The 23,325-nt window shown below is 39.3% G+C and overlaps 2 protein-coding genes across 3 annotated transcripts; one reads left to right on the forward strand and one right to left on the reverse strand.

Moving 5' to 3' along the window:
• Positions 1-4,052: 4,052 nt before the first annotated feature.
• Positions 4,053-12,717, reverse strand: prpf18 (PRP18 pre-mRNA processing factor 18 homolog (yeast)). Of its 2 annotated transcripts, XM_063004856.1 has the most exons (11): positions 12,567-12,717; positions 11,594-11,671; positions 10,615-10,641; positions 9,512-9,622; positions 9,317-9,430; positions 9,089-9,235; positions 7,902-7,970; positions 7,644-7,784; positions 7,494-7,565; positions 4,673-4,828; positions 4,053-4,581 (listed from the first exon to the last, which is right to left on the reverse strand). In XM_063004856.1, the coding sequence occupies exons 1-11, from the start codon at positions 12,630-12,632 to the stop codon at positions 4,501-4,503; spliced, it is 1,062 nt and encodes a 353-aa protein (XP_062860926.1). In that variant the 5' UTR covers positions 12,633-12,717; the 3' UTR covers positions 4,053-4,500. The 2 variants fall into 2 exon arrangements, with proteins under 2 accessions (XP_062860926.1, XP_062860925.1); XM_063004855.1 differs by lacking the exon at positions 10,615-10,641.
• Positions 12,718-15,616: 2,899 nt separating this feature from the next.
• Positions 15,617-21,091, forward strand: bend7 (BEN domain containing 7). Its single transcript, XM_063004857.1, has 9 exons — positions 15,617-15,714; positions 17,100-17,174; positions 17,254-17,520; positions 18,258-18,389; positions 18,552-18,850; positions 18,943-19,168; positions 19,254-19,367; positions 19,448-19,501; positions 20,562-21,091. Exons 1-9 carry the CDS (start codon positions 15,651-15,653, stop codon positions 20,606-20,608), a joined length of 1,278 nt encoding a protein of 425 aa, XP_062860927.1. The 5' UTR covers positions 15,617-15,650; the 3' UTR covers positions 20,609-21,091.
• The last annotated feature ends 2,234 nt before the right edge of the window (positions 21,092-23,325 follow it).

A 23,325-nucleotide genomic window follows, 5' to 3' on the forward strand; every position in this document is an offset into this window, starting at 1 on the left:
TAGATGTTTTCTTTTTTAACTATTCGAGCAGTATTTGTTTTACTTTCCTTTACTCTTAAACAATGTCAGGACATAAGTAACCCTTTCAGGTGCTACAGGATGACCAGTGACTGAGTTGTTTTCTAGCTGTTAGACTTTTCCTAACCGTTGTCGATAGTTTTAATACGAGTTTGTGCGAAATGAAGGATGTTAGTTACTAAACCGTGTCCCTCACTTCCCTATCCTGACAATAGAGCATGTTTCTGAATCATTCAGACCTAAACCGGACGCGCTATAACGGTGTTGTAGGAAAACAAATGTGGAATTTTGGGGGAAAGATTAACCTGATTCTGCAGTTAATTTATTCTTTTTCTATTAAGAATTTGTATAGTAACTTTACATTTTTCAAAAACTGTGTTGTTGGCAATTGAATCTGAATTTTCCAGATAAGAAATGTGGTGGTTCTTGAGATTATGAAAATAAATTATTGCTGAATGTTCTCTAAAATGAGTGATGTGGCATTTCTTTATCCTTTTTTAGAGTTCCCTTGGTCAAAACTTTAGACTTCGCCCGTGGTCACTGACTGTAATGCATTTTGTATGAATGTTGGCCAGGTACTGATTAAAAATGAGCAGATTTAATAAATGAATGCCTTTAGGTGTGGCAGAGTGAGTGGACGGGCTGATTTGTGATGTCCGGTAATAACTTGGCCCGTCTGTGGTGTTTTATATTTATTAAAAAGATGAATACAGTTAATAACATGGACCATAGTGATAAAGGACAGACTGAATGTGTAACGTCTTACAGTTATTATTATTCATAAGAGCTGTGAGTGGAGATGACAGTGACTGCTCATGTTCTTCATTCTCATCCGTATGTTCCCTGAGGTCATTTTAAAATGGCATTTCTTTTATTATTCCTGATAGGAATATTGTATATGTAGATGTACGTCTATATGAATATAAAATGACTGTATAGGGGAGCTGGTCAAGGAACTCAGAAAGAATACAGAAAGAAGCTTTAACAGCAACAATGTATTGATTTAGGCTAGCTGTTTGTACAGTAATAAACAGGGGGTTAAAGACTCTGTTATTTATTTATTTATTAGGATTTTAACGTCATGTTTTGCACACGGGGAGAACATGCAAACTCCGCACAAAAAGGACTCGGACCGCCCCACCTGGGGATCGAACCCAGGACCTTCTTGCTGTGAGGCGACAGTGCATATACAGACATAAAGTACAACGAAATTCTTCACATATCCCAGTTCGTTTGGAAGCTGGGGTCAAAGCGCAGGGTCAGCTATTGTACAGCACCCCTGGAGCAGACAGGGTTAAGGGCCTTGCTCAAGGGCCCAACAGTGGCTGAATGGCAAAGCTGAGATTCAAACTTTCAACCTTTCAGTTGATAGCCCAAAGCTCTACCCACTTGGCTACCACTGTCCCTGGAAAAGACGGTACGAGGAAAATAGTATTTTATTTTGGACACCTTATAGTTTGTCAAAGAATTACTAATTAGGCCTCAAACTTTGAATTCTAGCAGGCTGAAACTGAAATAAATGCAAAAAAACAGCCAACAATTGCTTTGTGGTGGTTCAGTGGATAAGGTACTGGAATAGTATTAATGTTACTAAAAAGGATGCTGGTTCAAGCCCCACAGACATTACGTTGCCACAGTTGGGCCCCTGAGCAAGGCACTTAACCCCCAGTTGCTCAAATTGCATTCAGTCATAACCATAAGTCGCTTTGGATAAAAGTGTCTGCTGAATGCTGCAAATGTAAATGTAATGAAATCACTTAGATATAGCTCTATCTCTCTCTGTCTCTACACACACACACACACACACACTTCGCTCTGTACTAATAAAGTCCAGTTTGTCTTGAACTGTGTTGTCATGGCAACCGTCTGGGCTGCTGCAGGATGTTTGGTTCTAGCGTTTAGCAGCAGCTGGATGAGATTCACTTATACACAGACAGTGTGAGTGTGTGTTACTTCCACATTCTGTAAGCATGCAATGTGTATGTGTACTTGTGGTCTGTGCACGTCCCTGTTGCTGTCCAGTGTTTTGGTCACCCTCTGGAAATCTTTGTATCCTCACCGTTACTCTGGGAGATCTGCTAGAGCTCGGCCAATGTGAAGGTCATGACATCCGGCCATGTGTATCAGAATCAGAATATGGCTTTATTACAAGGAATTTGGGGCGGCACGGTGGCTCTGTGGGTAGAACTGTCACCTCACAGCATGCGGTGTTCTCCCCATGTCCGCGTGGGTTTCCTCCGGGTGCTCTGGTTTCCTCCCACAATCCAAAGACATGCAAGTGAGGTGAATAGGGGACACTAAGTTGTCCATGACAATATATATAATCTTGTGAACTGATGAACCTTGTGTAATGAGTAACTACCGTTCCTGTCATAATTGTAACCAGAAGTGAATAAGAAATGAATGTAAATGTTGTGTCATTATATAAATTAAATAGGCGATTTGTAGATGTACTAGTGTCCCGAGGATTACCAGCTGTGTGCATTCAGTAGTGTTCAATTGTACATGAGCATAATGGAGTGTGGGAAAAAAGCTTCTCCGACGCGTCGGCCTGATGGAAGGATGTGTGAAGTCAGGCTGAGAAACACAGGTCTGTTACTCATTTAAAAGCATCTGGCTTGAGACGTAATGACTGTTGTGAAAATTTATGAGAGCGAGAAAAGTCTCTCAAAAAAATGGTTTGGCCAAAAATCATATTCACACAATTTTTCGTTTAGGCCAGATGTTGTCAGTCAGTGAAGACACACTTGGTGTCCAAAGTTTGCTTCTTTATATTTGCAGTGGAAGCTACAAGACTTTTGTACCCTCAAGGTATTCGTAGATGACGAGGTATTTCATGTGCACTTGCAGCTGGGGGTTACTTAGTATATTTATTTATTTATTTATTATGATTTTAACGGCATGTTTTACACACTTTGGTTACATTCATGACAGGAACGGTAGTTACTGCTTACACAAGATTCATCAGTTCACAAGTTTAATGTCAAACACAGACATGACAACTTTGTATCTCCAATTAATCAGAGGAAACCCATGCAGACACTGGGAGAACATGCAAAAACCACACAGAAAGGACCCAGGCTGCTCCACCTGGGGATCAACCCCAGGACCTTCTAGCTGTGAGGTGACAGTGCTACCCACCAAGCCACCGTGCCGTCCCTGGGTATTTAGTATAAGTTACTGTAACTTGCTTGATCTTTTCCTTCTGTTGGTAAGTTGCTTCTCATAAGGTCCGTCCAGCAAGTTCTTCCATTAGCACAGGACTTTTAGAGACCCGTACTGCCTAGATGCCCAATTTGGCTGTTTAATCAAATTAAATGTAGTGATCCCAATTTTCTTATTTTTCTCCTCATATTTTGCCAGAAAAGTGAAATAAAACAAAATTATAAATGCAAACAAATTTTTTTATGTATAAATGAACAGAAATAAAGCAATTTGGTTGGCACAGCAGTCTAATGCGCCAGTATTTAATGTGCACTTGCTGCTGGGGGGTTACTCAGTATATTTATTCATTAGTATTTTAACGTCATGTTTTACACTTTGGTTACATTCATGACAGGAACGGTCGTTACTCATTACACAAGATTCATCAGTTCAAGTTTAATGTCAAACACAGTCATGGACAATTCACCTCATTTGCACATCTTTGGGCTGTGGGAGGAAACCGGAACTCCCGGAGGAAACCCACGCAGACACGGGGAGAACATGCAAACTCCACACAGAAAGGACCCGGACCACCCCACCTGGTGATCGAACCCAGGAGCCACCATTCCGTCCCCGGTTATTTAGTATAAGTTAGTGTAACTTGATCTTTTCCTTCTGTTGGTAAGTTGCTTCTGTTCCCTCTCTTTCATAAAGGCCCGATTTATAAAGCGCTGCACATAAGATCCGTCCAGCAGGTTCTACCATTTGCACAGGACTTGTAGAGACCCTTACTGCCTAGATGCCCATTTTGGCTGTTTAATAAAATGAATACCCAATTGTCTTCATATTTTTCTCATCATATTTTGCCAGAAAAGTGAAATAAAACAAAATTATAAATGCAAACAGAATTTTTAATGCAAAAATGAACATAAACAAATCAATTCAAATCATTAACAAAAGAAAACCACCAACAACAAAACTGAAATACTACTAAATACAATAAAACAAACTTATTAATATTTAATTTTCAATATAAAAAAAAATCAGGGGCGCTCGGGTGGCGCAGCAGTCTAATGCGCCAGCCCACCACCATAACATCTCAATCTTGAATTTGAATGTCCAGACAGACACAAGTGGCTGCACTAGAACTGAGTTCATAGCGTGGCTCTCTGTGCTTGGTACGGTTCTCTATGAGGCTCCACCACTGGTAGGTATTTAGATGGGGCAGGTTGGTGTGTGTAATAGTCTCAGCACATGACAACAGGAAAATTTAAACCAGTTACACTAGTGTGAGTTTAATATTTACACTTTATTTACAATAGAGACAACACTGTGTGATCACAGAGCTTTATATTCCACACATTTGGAAGGATCTGTAATGAAATGCTTCTGACAGATCGTCATTAATCTTTTCAGCCCCTGAAAAAGAGACACAGACGTTAACACGACTTCTCAAACATCGTCCACATCACCATACGGTTCTAACATCAGTCCAACATCACGTACTAACCTGGATGTACTTTCTCTGAGTCTCATCGTTGAGAACGTGGGCTACGTGTTTGGAGAAGATCTTTTCTCGACCGGTACGGGCGTGGATGCCCACCATGGTCACACCGATGGGCCACGGCGCATTCCCTATCGCCATCTGCAGGTACGCATCGTTGGCCTGGACACAGACAGAAGAGATGTGAAGTTTCTAACCATGCAGTCTCCTAGCAGCAGCAAGAATAGTCATATGACCTAAAGATGTTAAACATACTGCCATGAAAAGTGTTTGATTTTCATGATTTCCTGATTTCTTTCCTTACACAATCATTTTTAAATGATTATGTCTTAATAACCACCTTTATTCCCCCCAACATAAATACCTGGTTGTGCCAACTTTAACTGCAATAAAAGGGAACGCTTTTGTTGACTGGAAATTAGACTTTTCCATCCCTGTAGAGCCTTGATTCATTTAGTGACCTCATTCATATAATCTTAAAAGTAGTAAAAGGCATAAAACTATTTAAAAAGAAGAGTTTTGTAATAGTCTCCTAGCAATGTTTTTAACTTTATTATTACAAACTTTGGCAATATGATTATGAAACTCAAATATATGAAAGGCAGCCAGATTTTACAAAGCGGGTTCCTACCTATCCAAGTGCTGAAATTGTATTAGTACAAAATAATACAATATTCAGTAATAATAAGTTCAACCAGGCATATATTATTTCAAAGCACAGAAAGAGTTGGACTGAATGGGCTGGGTGACATAAAACCTCATTAAAACAGGCATTTGTAACCGATACGCATGATCAGCAGTAATTTGTCTATAAAACAGATGTCTATAAAGCAGTGATCAGGAATGACAAGGATACTGAAGGTTACTAAATACAAAAATGGACAGAACACCTATAGATTTTCCTTTAGGCCAGGTTTTTAAAAAAATGTATATTTATAATTTAGATTTCAGTTTCTATTAGCTAAAGAAAACTGATTAAACCATTTAATGGGATTTAACAATTGAAATATGAATTTGATCAATGTTCTAATGAAATACACCTAAACAAAGATGTGCTGTATAGTTCACACAACAGAGACACAGACAAGTGACTTCTTTCTTTTCTTTTGGCTGTTCCGTTATTTAGTGGTCGCCACAGCAGATCATTCTGGTCCACATACCTGATTTGCTACTGGATTTATCTGACTGATAAGTGCACCTCCCACTTGGCATGGCAAGGCTGTTTGGCCATTCCCCCCCGACATAGCCAATAATGTCTGTGTAGGTGCTCGACCAGCTAATAGCACCGCTGATATTCAAACCCCGGGATCTGAGCGGTAGTGGTTAGCGTATTTTACCACTAAGCCACCCAAGTGCCCCTTCAATGTTCTTCATTCAAGACTTAAAACAAAGATGTGCAATAGAGCGTTTTCTACATTCCTCATCAGGTCATAAGGAACAAAGCTGTCGAACACTTTCCCAGGACCACCACATTTCTCTACCGGTTCTTGGCCCTGCTTTTACATCGGGTGCACACAAGATTTTGCTCAGTGCAAGCTTCTGCTTTGCTACTCTCCCATGAAGCATGTACTTGCTCTGTCTCCTTTTGATTGTGGAGTCAGAGACACTGACCGCAGCCGAGACGACAGAAGCCTGTAATTCTCTGGATGTTGTTTTAGGATGTTTTGGGACTTCCTGATGGATTTTTTGGCAAGGCGGCCACTTCTGGAAAGATTCACTGCTGTTCGGAGGATTCTCTGTTGGTGGATTTAACTGTGGTATCTAAGAGTTACAGAATAAATAAACTTGAAACCCCTTTTACACAACTGTTTTCTGACTGAATGTTCTTTGATCATGCCGTAACGCGCTTGCTGGGTCTGGGTTTGGCTTTGACTCAGGTTTTTAGGGTAAATAACATAAGGTTTATATTAAGTCGGGTGAACTCTCAGCTGATTAAAGAAACACAGACTTGATTAGTCATGAATAGCATAATGAGATGAGCTTGGTGTGGTTTATTCTATTTTTACTGCACTTGCAGCCCATTAAATATCTAGACCATGCTTCATTGTACTGTCCTATTAAATATAAGTGGGTGTGTCAGGGATTTTAAACAAGCTAAGTGTTTATAGTGAAAGCTTATTTTAAAAGTTTAGAAAGTCAAATACCCATTTGGAAAACCAAATCAGGTCCTACATGTACATCAAGTTGTTTGTTTTTACAACGCTATGTTTTCATATTTGTGATATTTACGGCAGGAATCTGTGTTTATGCTAGATTTATTGGTATTGTATTAAATATATACATATATAGATTAGATAGATAGTCTTATATTATTGAGGAATTTGATGATTATTTCTGTATGACCTTTGGTGATAAAACAGAAATTTCTTTTAATGTATTGGGCATTTTGTAGTTTTTTCCTCTTTCTCTGTTGAACGTTGGGTATTCATTCAGGATACAGTATGTTTTATGGTGATTGGTGTCTACATGTACATAAAAAAGACAAAAAAGGACTCCCTGATGTCACTGCCAGGTATTTTAGTATTGCTAGAATCGAGAGTAGAAATGAGTGATGTATTTAAAATGTGATGCTTCTTTTATATGCATTGTAATCAACTGCAATTCCTGCATCTTAACACAAAAGTAAACAAACATCTGAAGGACAGTTAACATAATGTAGGGCAAAAACAGAAAGAAGTATCAATTTGATTACAGTTTGAGTAATTGAGGGTTAAGGATCTTGCTCTGGGGTCCAACAGTGGCAACGTAGCGGTGCTGGGGCTTGAACCGACACCTCAACCACTGATCTACCAAATATTTCAGTCTAAACCACACACACATTACTCACCTTCACATATTCTCTCTCTAACATGAATTTGATGATGTCTGTGATGGATTCCTTAATGTCTGCAGACAGAGTCTAAAAGACACAACACACACTGTTAAGACTCGGTACTCCGTCAGACTTCAGGAAGCAGAACTCTATAACGCTGTGTACCTTCTTGCGCAGTTTTCTGAACAGCGGCTTTAAATAAGACTCGGTCTGTTTCTGAGTGGCGCTGGCCAGCTTGCCCTGTACACTCCGTTTGACGTGGTCCTCTCTGCTGTTTAGGTCTTTAGCCCACACACCCAGCAAGAACTGCACACACACAAACACACATGAATGGCTAGAAATAATATAAAAACTACTGGCTATTATGTGTGTAAAAGGATTAATGTTTTAAATTGGTTATTTACTCATTGAACACAAACGTACCCGCATCACTTTGTCTATTATATCCATATCTTTAATATCGTTTCCCGTGCCGAGAGATTTACCCAGAGCCTGCAAGTAATAGAACATATTATAATTAATATGTTAATTTATTAATAACGTAATAAAATGCACTACATATGCTGTTATAGGTCCAACATACACTATATAGCCAAAAGTATTTGGACACCTGACCATGAGCTTGTTGGACTTTTTCAAAAACAGATAGTATTATTATTATTATTATAATAATTAGGGCAGTGATAGCTCAGTGGTTAAGGTACTGGACTAGTAATCAAGGTTGCCGGTTCAAGCCTCAACACCACCAAAAAGCCACTGTTGGGCCCCTTAGCAAGGCCCTTAACCCTCAACTGTTTAAAAAAATTGTGTTCAGTCATAATTGTAAGTCGCTTTGGATAAAAGCGTCTGCTAAATGCCAAAAATGTAAGATGTATATGTAAATTATTATTATTTATTAGAATTTTAACGTCATGTTTTACACTTTGGTTACATTCATGACAGGAACGGTAGTTACTCAGTACACAAGATTCATCAGTTCAGTTCACAAGTTTAATGTCAAACAGTCATGGGCAATTTTGTATCTCTAATTCACCTCGCTTGCCCATTTTTGTGCTGTGGGAGGAAACCGGAGCTCCCGGAGGAAACCCACGCAGACACGGGGAGAACATGCAAACTCCACAGAGAAAGGACCCGGGCCGAACCACCTGGGGAGCGAACCCAGGACCTTCTTGCTGTGAGGCGACAGTGCTACCCACTAAGCCACAGTGCCGCCCGAATAGGCTTCTCATAAGACTTTAAAGTATGTCTGTGGGAATTTGTGCCCATTCAATCAAAAGAGCGTTTGTATGGCTGGGTATTGATGCTGGTCAAGAAAGCCTCAACTGATGTTCCAGTTCATTCCAGAGCTGTTTAATGGGGCTGAGGTCAGGACTCTGTGCAGACCGAGGTTTACTTCATGTCTTTGTAGAGAAAGATCTTAATAGCAGCAAATATTTGTAGTACAAGGAATGACCTGCTGATTTTGGTGCCAAAGTTTCCTTCATAAGACCATTGCACCATCTGCTGGTTAAACCTATAGTCCTATACACTTTTATTGGTGTTTATATCTCATCATTTAGTTTGTGTAAGAACATGTTTGAAGTTCAAAGACACAAATCAAATTTAACTACCTCCAGCTCCTCGATTGTGGTGTTTTCTTCGTGCACCTTCAGATCATCCTGTGTATTCGGATCTACGGATTCCTGCCCTCCCACGATTTCATTCAAATACTGCTGATCGATCTTATCCATAGCAGCCTTTAGATCGTTTCTCAAACCCTAGACACAAAATCACAGAACAAATTCAGCATCTAAATTTCAGCTATGCTAAAAGAGCTAAAAATAAAGACATCATCTTGCCTTGTTCACTTCTGGGGCGAGGATCTCAATCTTTCTGAGCCTCTGAAAGGCTTCGTAATCAGTCTCGCCAAACAGACGGATGGGTTCACCACGCTCCCTCAGACGCCTGATCACCTGCACAAAGGATTATTATTACTCAGTACACTTTGAATACACAGTGAAGCAGGCAGAAGGGCTGTATCTGGTTGTCCTTACCTCTTGTCTGGACAAAGTCATTGGCAACTTCTCCTCTGTGAGCTCCAGTTCTAATACAGGGTTGGATGAAGTGGTTGGGGCTTGTTCCTCATCTTCCTTATTCTTCTCCAGCTTTACACGAGGAACAAAGTAAAGTTTGCCAAATTACTAATCGATCAGTGGTACAAAATTGAGGTCACATTGGCCTTTTTAAGACAATGCAAACAAATGCATGCCAATTAAAGGTACATTTTGTTTATTCTTTGGCTATTTAAACAAATTCAGAACTATACTGCAGTGTATTATATATTTAATGGTACTGTTTGTTGCACATCTGCTATTAAAAACAAAACAAAATGGGACAACAGCAGGACAAACACTGACCAAAACACTGCTGTGCTGAGAATGGTGCACCACCAAATTACTGGTCGGCCTGTGGTGTTCCCATCTCATTCAAGTACACTAGCAGTACTAATAACAGGTAGTGTAGGTACTGCAGTGTGGGTACTGTAAGACTTGGCGTCAAACATACCCTAAACACCTTATCACATGCAACTGCACAAAACAGGCGATATAAATAATAAAAATATTGCATACACCAGGCAGCAGATTATTCACACACTTAACAACATAATACATAGGACACTGATACATATCTTTGTTCAGGAAAGCACTGATAATAGCTGTAAATTGCTGTATTAAACCCAACTATTGCTTAAACACAGTTAATTTTCAGAACCTGTTTAACCCTGGTCAGGGTCATAGTGGGACCGCAAAACATAAACACACACTGGACAAGGCACCAATTTCTTGCAGGCCACTCCAGAGATATAGCCAATCGTGTTTGTGTAGATGCCTGGCCAACTGATAGCACTGCTGATATTCAAAGCTGGATCTCGGCGGCAGTGGGCTGGCATAATAGTACAATATGCTTGTCATTTGGGTAAGTGATCTGAGCACTTGTCCAAGCAAAAGCTGTCAAAGCTCCATGCAATGATAAATGCAAGACTGAAATGTGAAAGCAATGTAATAGCTTCTGTCATATTGAACAGATTAAAAAGCAACTGAGTAAAGCATGCATGCATGGTGCACACAGAAACAGCTCGTGCCCGGCTGCACCGTACCTTCGTTACAGGCTGTTCGTGAGCAACCTGCACACTCACAGCACACAAAGAGAAAATGAAACAAGAGGATGGGAAAGAGAGTAGAGCTTAGAGATATATCAGACGAAATTTACAATTTACACGAAGACTGAATGAATAATAGAAGAAACACTGAAAACGAAAGAGAAAATCTGAGGCAATTAGCAGGTAATAAAACACAAACTGACATGAAGAAATTCAATTCACTTGTTATTCAAGGTTTTTTCATTAGGGATGTTATTGATTACCCAGTAAACCGATAACTGACAGAAGTCATTGTTTGAACTCACTGCACAAGCTCTATTATGCTCCATCACACGATAAAATCACAAACACTGGAGGCAGTTTGCATCAGTATAAAGTCTGACAATGTTAAACTCTGCATGTGTGAATGTGTGTAAGATTTATGGGGTTGTTTTTCCCACAAAAATAATGTGACTACTATACATCATGCTCCAGTATGACGGGAAAACTCTGCTTATCATATTACAATAACCACTTGTCTCATCAGGAAAGGTTTGATATTCAGATTGCATCTCTGCTATGATTAGGATGTTTAAAACTGTGTAAAAACAACATTCTGAATGTTGAACTGGTTCTGCTCAGTGTTACTGTTCTACATTACAGCCACGCTCACTGAATTACACTGTGTATTTAATTGATAGAGCACGCGTGACTCTTTGATACTGGACTAGTAATCCAAAGGTCACTGGTTCAAGCCCCACCACTGCCAGGTTGTCACTGTTGGGCACTTGAGCAAGGCCCTTAACCCTCATTTGCTTTAAAAATATATGGTCACAGTACTTTAAGTCACTTTTGATAATAGTGTCTGCTAAATGCTGAAAATGTACATGTGTTTTATATTTTAATGGGACGTTATATGCTTGTCGGTTATCGATTAACTGTCGACTAAAGAAATTGGCACAATTTGCATCCCTAGTTTTAACAAAGTTAACACTACCTTGTATCCACATCTTCTGTAATATTCATCTTTCTCCATTCGGGCCAGTTCATCTCTCTTGAAGAACTTCTTTTTGTCCTGGAAAAGTATTAAGTTAATATGACATGATATAAATAATATATTAAAACAAACAAACAAAGAACTATAGTGTCTAACATGGATTTTGGTCGTTTAATTCCGCTTTCACACTTAACAATTACCTAGATACCTTTACCCACAATAACAAGGCTTTGCACATCAAGTCAACCAGCAGAACTGTTCCAATCACTTGATAGTTAACAGTGAATTATTAATTTCTTCATATATATTATTCCACATTAAATACAAATAACTAGACTAGCAGCACCTTTCATTTCCATGTTTGGAATTAAGTGTACACAACAAGCCTAGGCCTATGAGTGTTTATATTTATATTTTTATTAAATTTATCAATGCTGTTTTATTGATTGTTTTGTATACATCTTTATGCACAATAAAACTTAATCATAATTAATAATTAACACTAAAACATAATACACTTAATATGTTTTGTATGTGTTGATAAAAATGTAAAATAAAAGTTATAAATTCTTTACAGACATGGCATTTATGCTACTTGTATTGTAGAATTTATATTTATCTGATGAATTTAACATATAAACACATAGAATATAAAAAGGACAACAGAAGGCCACAGAACAAGTCATTTTATGTCTCCAATTATTATTATTTTAAAATGTACAAAATCCTTTATTTGTAAAAAGATGTTAACTTATTTTACTTTGAACACAAACTAAACATATAATTGGACCAAGTGCGTCCAAAATTCTTTAATTCTGTGTAAAAACTGTCTCTTATTGCGTAAACAATAATTATTTAATCGTTCACAGCAACAACAAACGTTACACTCCTCTGTTAGCTTAGCTGCTAACGACACCAGGCTAAAATGCTAACAAACCATAAGCCATCGTTAAGCATGTTCAGTATTTCTCACATCGACGAGCTGTTTCTCCTCCAAGAACTTTCTTTTCCTTGCGATCTCCGCTTTTAAGAAATCCATATTAAACAAAGTTTATTAGTTCATTACTTTAAAAATGTGAAAACACTGGGTGGTAGCTTTCGGCTATCGGCTAGCGGTCCCTAAACAGGACGTTACGTCTGAACACGATTCTAAACGTTTCAGCCAAACAGTCTTACATTAGCGCTCTCTACTGGCTCTAGTTTCATCTATTTTCAGGTTTATTTGCTCTACATGTGCTATTTCTTTATTTATTATTTTATATAATACATCCAGAGATAATAAAAAAAGAAAAATAAACAGCACGTGTAGACACGGTGAAACTGCATGGTAATATTTACATCAGGCCCTGAACAGAAAGGACTGAATCTGACCAACTTGATCCTGACCAAATAATGTCCAGTCTTGCCATCGATAGAAGATATACAGATATAGATATATTTTATTTGTCATATATACATATACAGATGTACAGTACAATGAAATTCTTTCTTCGCATATCCCAACTTGTTTTAAGCTGGGGTCAGAGCGCAGGGTCAGCCATCGTACGGCGCCCCTGGAGCAGATAGGTTTAAGGGCCTTGCTCAAGGACCCAAAAGTGGCTGCGTAGCAGAGCATGGATTTGAACTGCCAATCTTCCGGTTGATAGCCCAAAGCTCTACCCACTAGGCTACCACTGTCCCCAAAGAGACCAAACCAAACACCTGTCCAGAAGAGGCAAGATTCAGACAGATATGCAGTTTTATATAAGAGACATGTCACTTGGAATATTATGTGACCCTCTACAACTCCTGCTGCAAAATATATAAACAACATGATCACTACCTGAGAGACAGAGGGGAACCACCCAACACCCAGCTCTAAACAACTTCTTCCCTACCTACACACACCCATAAATGTTGAAATATAAAGTTGGTATTTTAATACAAACCCCATTTTTGGAACAGCTGCAAAAGGGAACAACTATGAGTGAACAGCTTAAAGAATATTTAAAAACAACACTGTTCCACAATCAGCAGGTTCAAAGAGGGCATCATGATTGGGTACAAAAGAGGAACCACTAAAGGCTCAGTCTTTGCAAGCAAAGGTGGATAATTTCTTAATACAAGTTTACTGTGCCAAAAAAGGACCGTCCAGAGTGTTTTCAGTGAAAGGTGAAAAAGCCAACATCTGTTATGATGTAATGGGTGGAAGGGGGGGTGCATACGCTGTCATCAAGGCCAAATGCATGGTGATTTCAGCAAGACAACATCTGGCCACATTTTGCACAGTGTGTGTGTTTGGCTGGCCTATTAAAAGTGTGTGGCGCATCGTTCATTAATTCATTTTTTTTTATTCACTTATCCAATTAGGGTCACGGGGGAGGTGGTGGTGCTGGACACTCTGAATGGGACGCCAGTCCATTGCAGGGCAGACGCATACACACATACACACACCCATTCACTTATAGGGCAATTCAGTGTCTCCAGTTAACCTGACTGTATGTCTTTGGACTGTGGGAGGAAACCAGAGCTCCCAGAGGAAACCCACGCAGACACGAGGAGAACATGCAAACTCATGTGAGGCGACAGTGCTACTCACTAAGCCACCATGCCGCCTGTGGTGCATCATGCAGAGGATAATTAGACAACAGCAATCATGGACTGTTGAGTGGCTGAAATCTTATATTCTGCACTATTAGTATCCTCGGTTTCAGTGGTAACAACGCCTCTGTCCCAACTTTCATCACATTGCAGTGGACATAGAACTATTGCTCTATCCACCTACAGGTTCATATTGTCCAGAACGCTAATCCAGATGTTTTTCCCCAAAGCTTTTTACATTACAAACATAATAAAAAATAATGGCCACCTGTTGGACTGTCTTGCTCATTTAAACTTAAACTACCCTGAACAGAATGATTGTTTGGATTTTAACGTCATATTTTACACTTTGATTACATTCATGACAGGAACGGTAGTCACTCATTACACAAGGTTCATTTGTTCACACAAGGTTACACCCACGCGGAGAACATGCAAACTCTACACAGAAAGGACCTGGACCGCCCCACCTTGGGATCGAACCCAGGACCGTCTTGCTGTGAGGCAACAGTGCTACCCACTTAGCGACCGTGCCACCCTGAACAGAATGAAGTGAAGTCAGTAAAATGAATAAACTAATAAAGTGTGTTGAAATGATTAGGTTCAAAATGCCCGAGTTCCTCTTTAAGCTTATTATTGTTTACTTTGTATGTTGCAGTTAGAACCTTTCCCAGATTTTTCAGTAGAAACGTTTTTTCATGGCAGCCCAAATGAATATACATCTTCTTAAAGAACAGAAACCAAGAACAATCTTCTGCATTATCCACATAATCAGACTGGGAGTGTGTTGTTGCTTTTTGGAGGTCAGAGCATGCATGGTTCTGGATCAGACACACGTAGAGCAGCGCTCATTGCTTGCACGCTCATTCTCCACACTCGGGCACAGGTGGAGCATTCCTGGCTCCTGATGTGAACAAGTAAAAAGAATAAAGCACTGCCTTAAACAGCACATCAAACCTTATTGACACTCATTGCAGATTTATATGGCCGTGACCATGTGCTTGTGGAAGTGTGAAGCACATGGTGTTTGACATTAAACTTGTGAACTGATGAATCTTGTGTACTGAGTAACTACCGTTCCTGTCATTAATATAACTAGAGTGTGTAAAACATGATGTTAAACCCTAATAAATAAATAATAGGTAAGTGGTTGGCCCCAATGCAGATACCGGTCACTCACATGAGCGCTTCTCTAAATATTAGCGACCGTCAGGTGGCGCAGAGACCCAGACGCGACCAATTTTGAAAGAATTAACCCATTTATTTATTTACATCACAAACCAGCGGCTCTGTGCGGACACCATCTCATGCACCATGACCGGGATCCAGACCCAGCTTTAACCGGGATAACCGACCGCTGTCTTGCTTCAGGGTTAAATGAAGAATAGTAAGATGTGTCTAGTGGAGTGTCATAATTCTGATAGTGATTAAAGCCGCAATTTGCTGATGATCTGCTGGATGATTTCGGGTGTAAAACATGGAGCTGGCGGAGAGGAGACGCAGCCGAAAATCACAGAGCTTTAAACTGATCAGTGAGACAGGTAAGAGTAAATCAGAGAGCAAATGCAAACAATTCAAAAGCAGGTAAAGATGCAGAGAGCTGGAAATAATGTGGTGCACGTCCACAGTCAATGCACGCTCTTTATTATAGCTTTATTATAGATGAATTGAGATCTTAATACATATTTGCGTGCAATTAAGTCAATAATTATGCAAACTCTGCGTATAATGTGCAACCATTATAAAAGATTGTATATAGGTGACCTCTGTATAACATCAGTCTACCTACAGGTGGTAACAGTGCGCGCGGGCACGAGCATTGGAGAGCGCGCAGGATGGATTGCGTCATGCCACCGGTCATTCACAATCAGTTTATCTGCTACACACACACACACACACACACACACACACACACACACACACACACACAACTTGTACCTGCTTTATAACATATTTGCCCCCGTGTCTGCATGGGTTTCCTCCGGGAGCTCCGTTTTCCTCCAACAATCCAAAGACTTGCAAGTGAGGTGAATTGGAGATAGAAAATTGTCCATGACCATTATCCATTGTCCATGAAATTGTCCATGACCAAGATGGTCAAGCGGGGACAGGCGGGGATCGAACTTGTTGCTGTGCGGCACACTACCAGCTTTGTCACCGTGCCAGTCATGTATAGTCATATTCAAATTGTTTAACATGATAACGAAAAAAATGAATGCATTAGTGGTTAGTGAGCTACCTCACACAAAAATATAAGAAATAGAGTATAAGAGAAGTCTGTTTTCTATTAATAAAACTTTTTTAATGAAACAACACATGCTACATGAAAAAAAGCTTGATCCTATGTTTATTTGAACATTTTTGTGTGAATGACCTGCTGAAAGATCTTGTCTGGCCAGTGCAAGTAAGCTTTGGACTTTTTAGGTTTTATTTTTATAAAAAAATTCACTATCTAATTGGTCTGCTTAAATATATATATTTTTTTTTTTCCAGACTACAGGCATGAATCTGAAAGCATGGAGCACTTTGGCACGGGCAGTAACACAAAAATGTAAATAGAATACAGTATTATAGAAGTCTGTTTTCTATTATTAAAAACTATTTTAATAAAACAACACATGGTACATACACGAGCACCTTGCAACATGTCTCACTATTATTTGTTGACATCTACTGTAGTTATGATCAAATCCAGTACTGCTCAATACAGAATCTTTGTAGATCCTCCAACATCCCAGGTCCTTTTTTGTGGATTCTTATTTAGCTCACCCCACATGCGTTTAGGACATTAAGAAAAAATGCTTGATTTTATGGTCATTTGATCATTTTTGTGTGAATTTGAATATACATTTTTTGTTGTCCAGCCAGTGCTAGTAAGCTTTGGACTTTATCTAGTTGGTCTGCTTGAATATTTGTTTTTTTCCAGACTACAGGCATGAATCTGAAAGCGTGGAGCACTTTGGCACAGACAGTAAATCACTAGACATCTCTGAGAATGAAAGTAAGCTATAAGACACATTGCTATAATAATATTTACACTATACATACATGATGGGTACTGAAGTGTCTGTTTTTCTTAGCTTGGTTAGGTGAAGAGGGCATGGAGATTAAAAGACAGATCACAGGTATGATGCGACTGCTGAGTGATAAGGCAGGACGAGTGTACCAGCGAGTTGGCAGTGAGGGGGAAACCCTCAAAGAGGAGCCACAAGAGGAGGAGATGAGCTGGGATTTTACTCAGAACCGCAGTCCAGAGGATCCAGAGCACTGCTGGAACTCAGCAAATAACAGCCAGTATGATACACGCTCCAAAACCCAAAAGTTGCTCGACCACACTAAAAACAGAGGTAGGTCTCACAAGTAAGCAAAGGTGTCTTCTGTAGTCATCATATTTAATTAAATAGGATCCATCTCACCAAATCAGTCACTTTATTAGAATATATTAGATATTAGTCATTCAAAAGAGGCAAAGCTTCATTTTTAGGTCTGGTTCCATCAGGAAACACTGGGCACAAGGAAGGAATACCACCCACTGGCCACCCACACCCCCACTTCCCAGACATAGACAATGCTGTCTGTTTAGACATCCACCCGGCCGATAGCACTGTTGACATTCAAACTTATAATCTCAGCAGTGGTGAGCTTCACGAGGTTCGAGTCCTTTCTGTGTGGAGTTTGCATGCTCTTCCCATGTCCGTGTGGGTTTCCTCCGGGTCCTCCGGTTTCCTCCAACAGTCCAAAGACGTGCAAGTGAGGTGAATTGGAGATACTAAATTGTTCAAGCCTGTTTTCGATATAACCTTGTGAACTGATGAACCTTGTGTAATGAGTAACTAACATGAATGTAACTGTCATGAATGTAACCAAAGTGTAAAACATGACGTTAAAATCCTTATAAACAAACAAACTTACTAAATTGGGTTTGGAAAGAAGATGGTTGGACATATTGGACATAATTAAACAGTGAAGTCTTTACAAGACACACACAGTCATTGTGAAGTGTCCTTGCACGCCTATTTATAAGACTTTGGCATCTTCTGAAGTGTGTATGTCTGGATTATAATGTGTTCTTTTTTTCTTTCAGACTCCTCTCTGCCCAATGTGCCTGCCAGCATGACGGCAGAACCCAGCTGCTGCATGTGCAATTGTAAGAGCACACTGCAGGCCATTCTGCTGGAGTTACGCACTATGAGAAAGCTCATGCAGACTCAACAAGGTAGAGCGTTATGTTCAACACACATTGAAAGCATCTTACGTGGAGGCTTATCCAAAAGTTTGGACAATCTTGGTGAAGTTCCATGCTTTGTTTGTTAAATCTTACATATTGAAAGATTTCAAGTGATTTTAATTTACCTTATTTATGTGATCTGACCCTCAGAGCCACCTGAAAAACAGTGCTCGGTGGGCAACCCTTCATCCACCTGCAGAAAAAGATCTCGCAAAAGGAGAGCAGTCCACAGAGTGTCGGTACTAACCCTCCCAAGAAAGCCTACCGCATCTCCACAGACTAACGTTACCCACGGTCTCAAACAGATCTGCCAAGAAGAACAAGAGAGGATAGAAATGAAGGAAAGAGAAAGAAAAGACAGGGTTCAGTCTTCCTCTTCATCCATACCCTTCTGTAACTCCACACCTTCTTCTCACTACAGCCTGAACAGAGTGCAGAACTGCACCGAGGTAAGTGCTGTTTACAGCGACGGGAAAAAGAATAACTCTATTGTATTGGTGCCCAGGTGGCATGGGTATTTTGCTGTTGCACATTGTTTCAGCTGGAGGTGCAGTTGGCGGAGGATTATGAGGTCTTCATCCCGAAGGCGCAGTTGGACTCTATCTTGCTAAACTACACACGCTCGGGCAGTTTGCTTTTCAGGAAGCTTGTCTGCGCCTTCTTTGATGATGCCACACTTGCTAATTCATTGCCCAATGGCAAGAGGAAGAGAGGCTTAAACGACAACAGAAAAGGACTGGACCAGAATATAGTGGGAGCCATCAAAGGTGGGAGATTAATTTATTACAATTTTAATATTTTTCAGATAATTTCTTCATTAGGTCTAAAGTTCACCTAACTTTGTGGGTGTAGTGTTTACAGAAAAGTACTGCACTGCAAACAGAATTGAAAAGCTTCCTGGTCCACGAGACTGGGTCCAGATCCTTCAGGACCAGATCAAACTGGCACGGCGTCGCTTAAAAAGAGGTCTGTAAATATGTGCTCATGTTTTTTTAAGCTGTGCTAAATTGTCTTTCTAATGTACCTAATTGTGTGTGATTATACAGCGGAGACGACTACAGACTGTGATGAGATCAACAGGACATGGTTAGATAAAACAGGTACAGAGACACTCTGCGTTATGTACATGTATAATGAAACTGTTGTAGGAGGTAGAGGCCCAGGAATTTGGCCCCTATAAACAAACATTATTCAGTGGGTTGATCAAAAAAGGTTTCATTAAATGGTTAAATTAATCTGTATGATAATCACGTGCTTTAAATTTCTAAAATAGACATTATAGCACAATAGTCAAAACGGTATGGGGGTGTACTGGGGCTGAGGAGGGAAGTTCTGGGACCTGGGTTTAAACCTTACTTAACAGTTTGGCGTTTTCTCGAGGTCCAGTTTCCTTCTGCCTCCTACAAATGTGCAAAGGGTCCTCTGGCTACTCTAAATTGCCAACTGCTCTGCAATGGTTTGGCAGCCTGTCCAGAACTAAACACACCTCCTGAACCTGAAGTGATTGAAAATGGATAAGAGAGTAAAAAATATAGACAAGCAGATAAAATAGAATTTCTACAGCACATTGCATTGAGTAGCATTAAAAAGTACCAAAAGTGTGTTTAATGTATTGTGAATGACTTACAATAAACTGATTTATCAATGTGAGCTGGGATTATTATTATTAAACTGGATATTTGCACAATACAAATAGCTGAAAGTATAGTGATGCATACTGTATTTAAAATCCCACCCATTTCTACCAGTGACAGATGAAATGTAATATAGCATAGTTTAAATTATTTATAAATTCTGGTATTTATTATACAGGTAAAATATACAGAGAATTGTGGGGTTATATTACAGTCGTATCCTAAGGCATAAATACATATTACAATAGCTGTTATTCTGTATATATTGTTAGGCATTTAGTATAACCTGTTTTATTTCTTAAAATCTTAATGTTGGGAATAATACAATAGTACAAGTAGGCTAAAATCTTCCCACTTGTACTATTGATTGATCTTACAGTATTTGTTTTAATGGCTTGTTCTTGTCTGTTTCTTTTTTTTTATTAAAGAGGGACAAGTGATAAATAACAATAAACCTGCATCATTGTTTTTAAGGTGCTGTAAGAATAATTTCATGTTCATAGAAGAACTTTTCTCTTTCTTGTAGGTGCTGATTGTGTGCAAGCAGAGTGTGTAGCTGTGGAAAATTTGTAAAAGTGTATGTTTTGTTCACCAAAGGTCTAAGGGTTTTGTTTTGTTGATTTGTTTTGACTGGTATAAAGTGTTACATGTTGGCTAAAGGTCAGTCTAATCTGCGTGCAGAGACTTGACAAGTTTAGCCCACAGGAAATTGTGCCATTTCACTAATGAAGGACTACAAGAATTAGCTCACTCAACAACAGAAACCTCCTCTAGCTCTCTTCATACGCTGTTATAAAACTTTCTATGCTCTATTGCAGTTTCGTTTTTGTGAATTTAAAAGTGTGTGTAAATGATAATGTGAGTTTGTATGTCTGTAACTTAATTGAAGTGCTTTATGAAACAAACTGGAATTTTAATGTGAAGAAAATATGACTGTGTGCCTTTAATACTCTGTATAAATGAATTTCTTCATCACTGTTTCTATGTACATTTACAGTTCTGATGGAAGTTTAGCATACTATTTCCTACAGCCCAAATTTAACAGATATATTAACACTTGCATACTCATACTACTTCATTGCAAATAAGTTCTCATTGGATAAAAAGCAGGTTGAACTGTATGTATTGCATAAATTATCTATGTTCAAATGTTCACTCATTTATTTATTGTCTGTTTTACCACTGCTTTATCCTATTCAGGGTTGCGGTGGGTATGATTCACTGGGCAAAAGGGAGGAAACACTCCAGACTGGTCGCCAGTCTGCCACAGGGCAAAAACACACACACACACACACACACACACACACACACACACACACACACACACCTAGGCCATTTTTGGGAGCTCTGATTAACCTGACTGCCCCGACTCTTTGGACATGCAAACTGCACCCAGGACCTTCTTGCTGTGAGGTGACAGTACTACTCACTGTCCTACCCATGTTGAATGTTAAACATCAAGTAACATTTCCATAACTGTTTATTTATTAGTTGATTATACATATGATTGTCTCACAATATGTGTGTGGGAAGGGGGGGGGGGGAAGGGCTACACACATCACTTACCTTTATGAAAAATAACAACAGCTTCAGTTTAATAATACAGATATGACATTTATGTACTATCTTTAACTAGCACTAAAGTGAAGTCCCAAAGACATGATTCAGTATAAACCTATAAACCTTTACAGTATAATCCCTGGCTTCAAAAGAAATCTAAGAACCGTTATGGCAAAGGGAACATATTTGCACATTTGAAAAATACTAATTATGCTTACATCTTATTCTAATAAAAAAAATGAAACTTTTAATGTTCCCCAACTTTTGCACATCACACATTTAACATAATACACAGTAACAGCACCTTGAATGTGAATGTTTTGTTTAAGGTTTGTAAGTAAATGGTTGATTATTTACAAGCCAGAGTGTACTGTGGGAGGAAACCGGAGCCAACCTGGATCGAACCCAGGACCTTCTTTGCTGTGAGGAGACAGTGCTACCCACTGAGCCTTCCAGAAACCGTACTAAAGTAATAAAAAGTTTTTTTGTTTTTTTTAAAACCCTATTTTGTACAGGTACTCTTATAACGTCCTTAACCTTTGAATATTGTTTTTTTATAAAACAAATCAATGGGGGTGTTTTCGATTTAATGAAGAAAAAAAAAACTTAAGGGAACATATTTATGTTTTCAGCATTTAGCAGACACTTTTATCCAAAGCAAATTACAGTACTGTGACGGTATACAGCCTAAGCAATTGAGGATTAAGGGCCTTGCTCAAGGGCCCAACAGTGGCAACCTGGCAGTGGTAGGGCTTAAACCAGCGACTTTTTAATTACTAGTCCGGTACCTTATTATTATATTAAGACTAGTTGAATAATACAAATAATACATTTGGATATATTTGGAACAGTCACAGCAGGTAATGAGTGAGCTTAACCAATGTGTGGCACGATGGCTCAGTGGGTAGCACTGTCGCCTCACAGCAAGAAGGTCCTTGTTGCGATCCCCAAGTGGAGCGGTCCGGGTCCTTTCTCTGTAGAGTTTGCATGTTCTCTCCGTGTCTGCGTGGGTTTCCTCCCACAGTCCAAAGACGTGCAAGTGAGGTGAACTGGAGACACTAAATTGTCCATGACTGTGTTTGATATAACCTTGTGAACTGATGAATCTTGTGTAATGAGTAACCAAATGTAACCAAAGTGTAAAACATGACGTTAAAATCCTAATAAATAATACAATTACTGCTTAAATAATAATGTAATGTCTGAAATGCTTCATAACTGAAATGTGAAAGAGCTGTTGGAATGGTCATATTAAGACCAGTTGAATAAATTATGACTGAATGACCAGTTTTATAATATAAATAATATATTTGGATAAGTTTGGAACAGGTAGTGAGTGCAACTAATCAAAGGTGAACAGGGGCAGCTGTAGCCTAGTGGTTAAGGTACTGGTCCAGTAATCAGAAGGTTGCTGGTTCAAGCCCCACCACTGCCAGGTTGTCACTATTGGGCCCTTGAGCATGGCCCTTAACCCTCAATCACTTAGATTGTATAATATCACAACTGTAAGTCACTTTGGATAAAAGCGTCTGCTAAATGCTGAAAATGTAAATGTAATTGTAAATGTGAACAACAATAGGTGTAATTAAAGGTACAAACTCTGCTGGCATTTCAGTCGGCTCAATTTAAACCGTTTAAAGGGGAAGTAATCGCGCCAAAGTGCTACATGAGGACCCTTTGTGCGCCACTTTGTTTACTGCTGTTGCGCCTCCGGTGCAAACTGTGCGCTT

This window comes from Trichomycterus rosablanca, chromosome 11 (genome assembly GCF_030014385.1).
Source record: "Trichomycterus rosablanca isolate fTriRos1 chromosome 11, fTriRos1.hap1, whole genome shotgun sequence".
In the NCBI taxonomy this organism is placed as follows: domain Eukaryota; kingdom Metazoa; phylum Chordata; class Actinopteri; order Siluriformes; family Trichomycteridae; genus Trichomycterus; species Trichomycterus rosablanca.

What these genes read in the sequence shown, in the direction of transcription:
- bend7 (XM_063004857.1), top strand. Translation starts at nt 15,651, where the DNA reads ATGGAGCTGGCGGAGAGGAGACGCAGCCGAAAATCACAGAGCTTTAAA. An exon ending in TAAACTGATCAGTGAGACAG is followed by an intron (nt 15,715 to 17,099) that starts GTAAGAGTAAAT and finishes GTTTTTTTCCAG; the next exon opens with ACTACAGGCATGAATCTGAA. An exon ending in TATAGTGGGAGCCATCAAAG is followed by an intron (nt 19,169 to 19,253) that starts GTGGGAGATTAA and finishes TTGTGGGTGTAG; the next exon opens with TGTTTACAGAAAAGTACTGC.
- prpf18 (XM_063004856.1), bottom strand. Translation starts at nt 12,632, where the DNA reads ATGGATTTCTTAAAAGCGGAGATCGCAAGGAAAAGAAAGTTCTTGGAG. An exon ending in ACAGAAGATGTGGATACAAG is followed by an intron (nt 10,642 to 11,593) that starts GTAGTGTTAACT and finishes GTGAGTGTGCAG; the next exon opens with GTTGCTCACGAACAGCCTGT. An exon ending in CTCAGAGAAAGTACATCCAG is followed by an intron (nt 4,582 to 4,672) that starts GTTAGTACGTGA and finishes TCTCTTTTTCAG; the next exon opens with GGGCTGAAAAGATTAATGAC.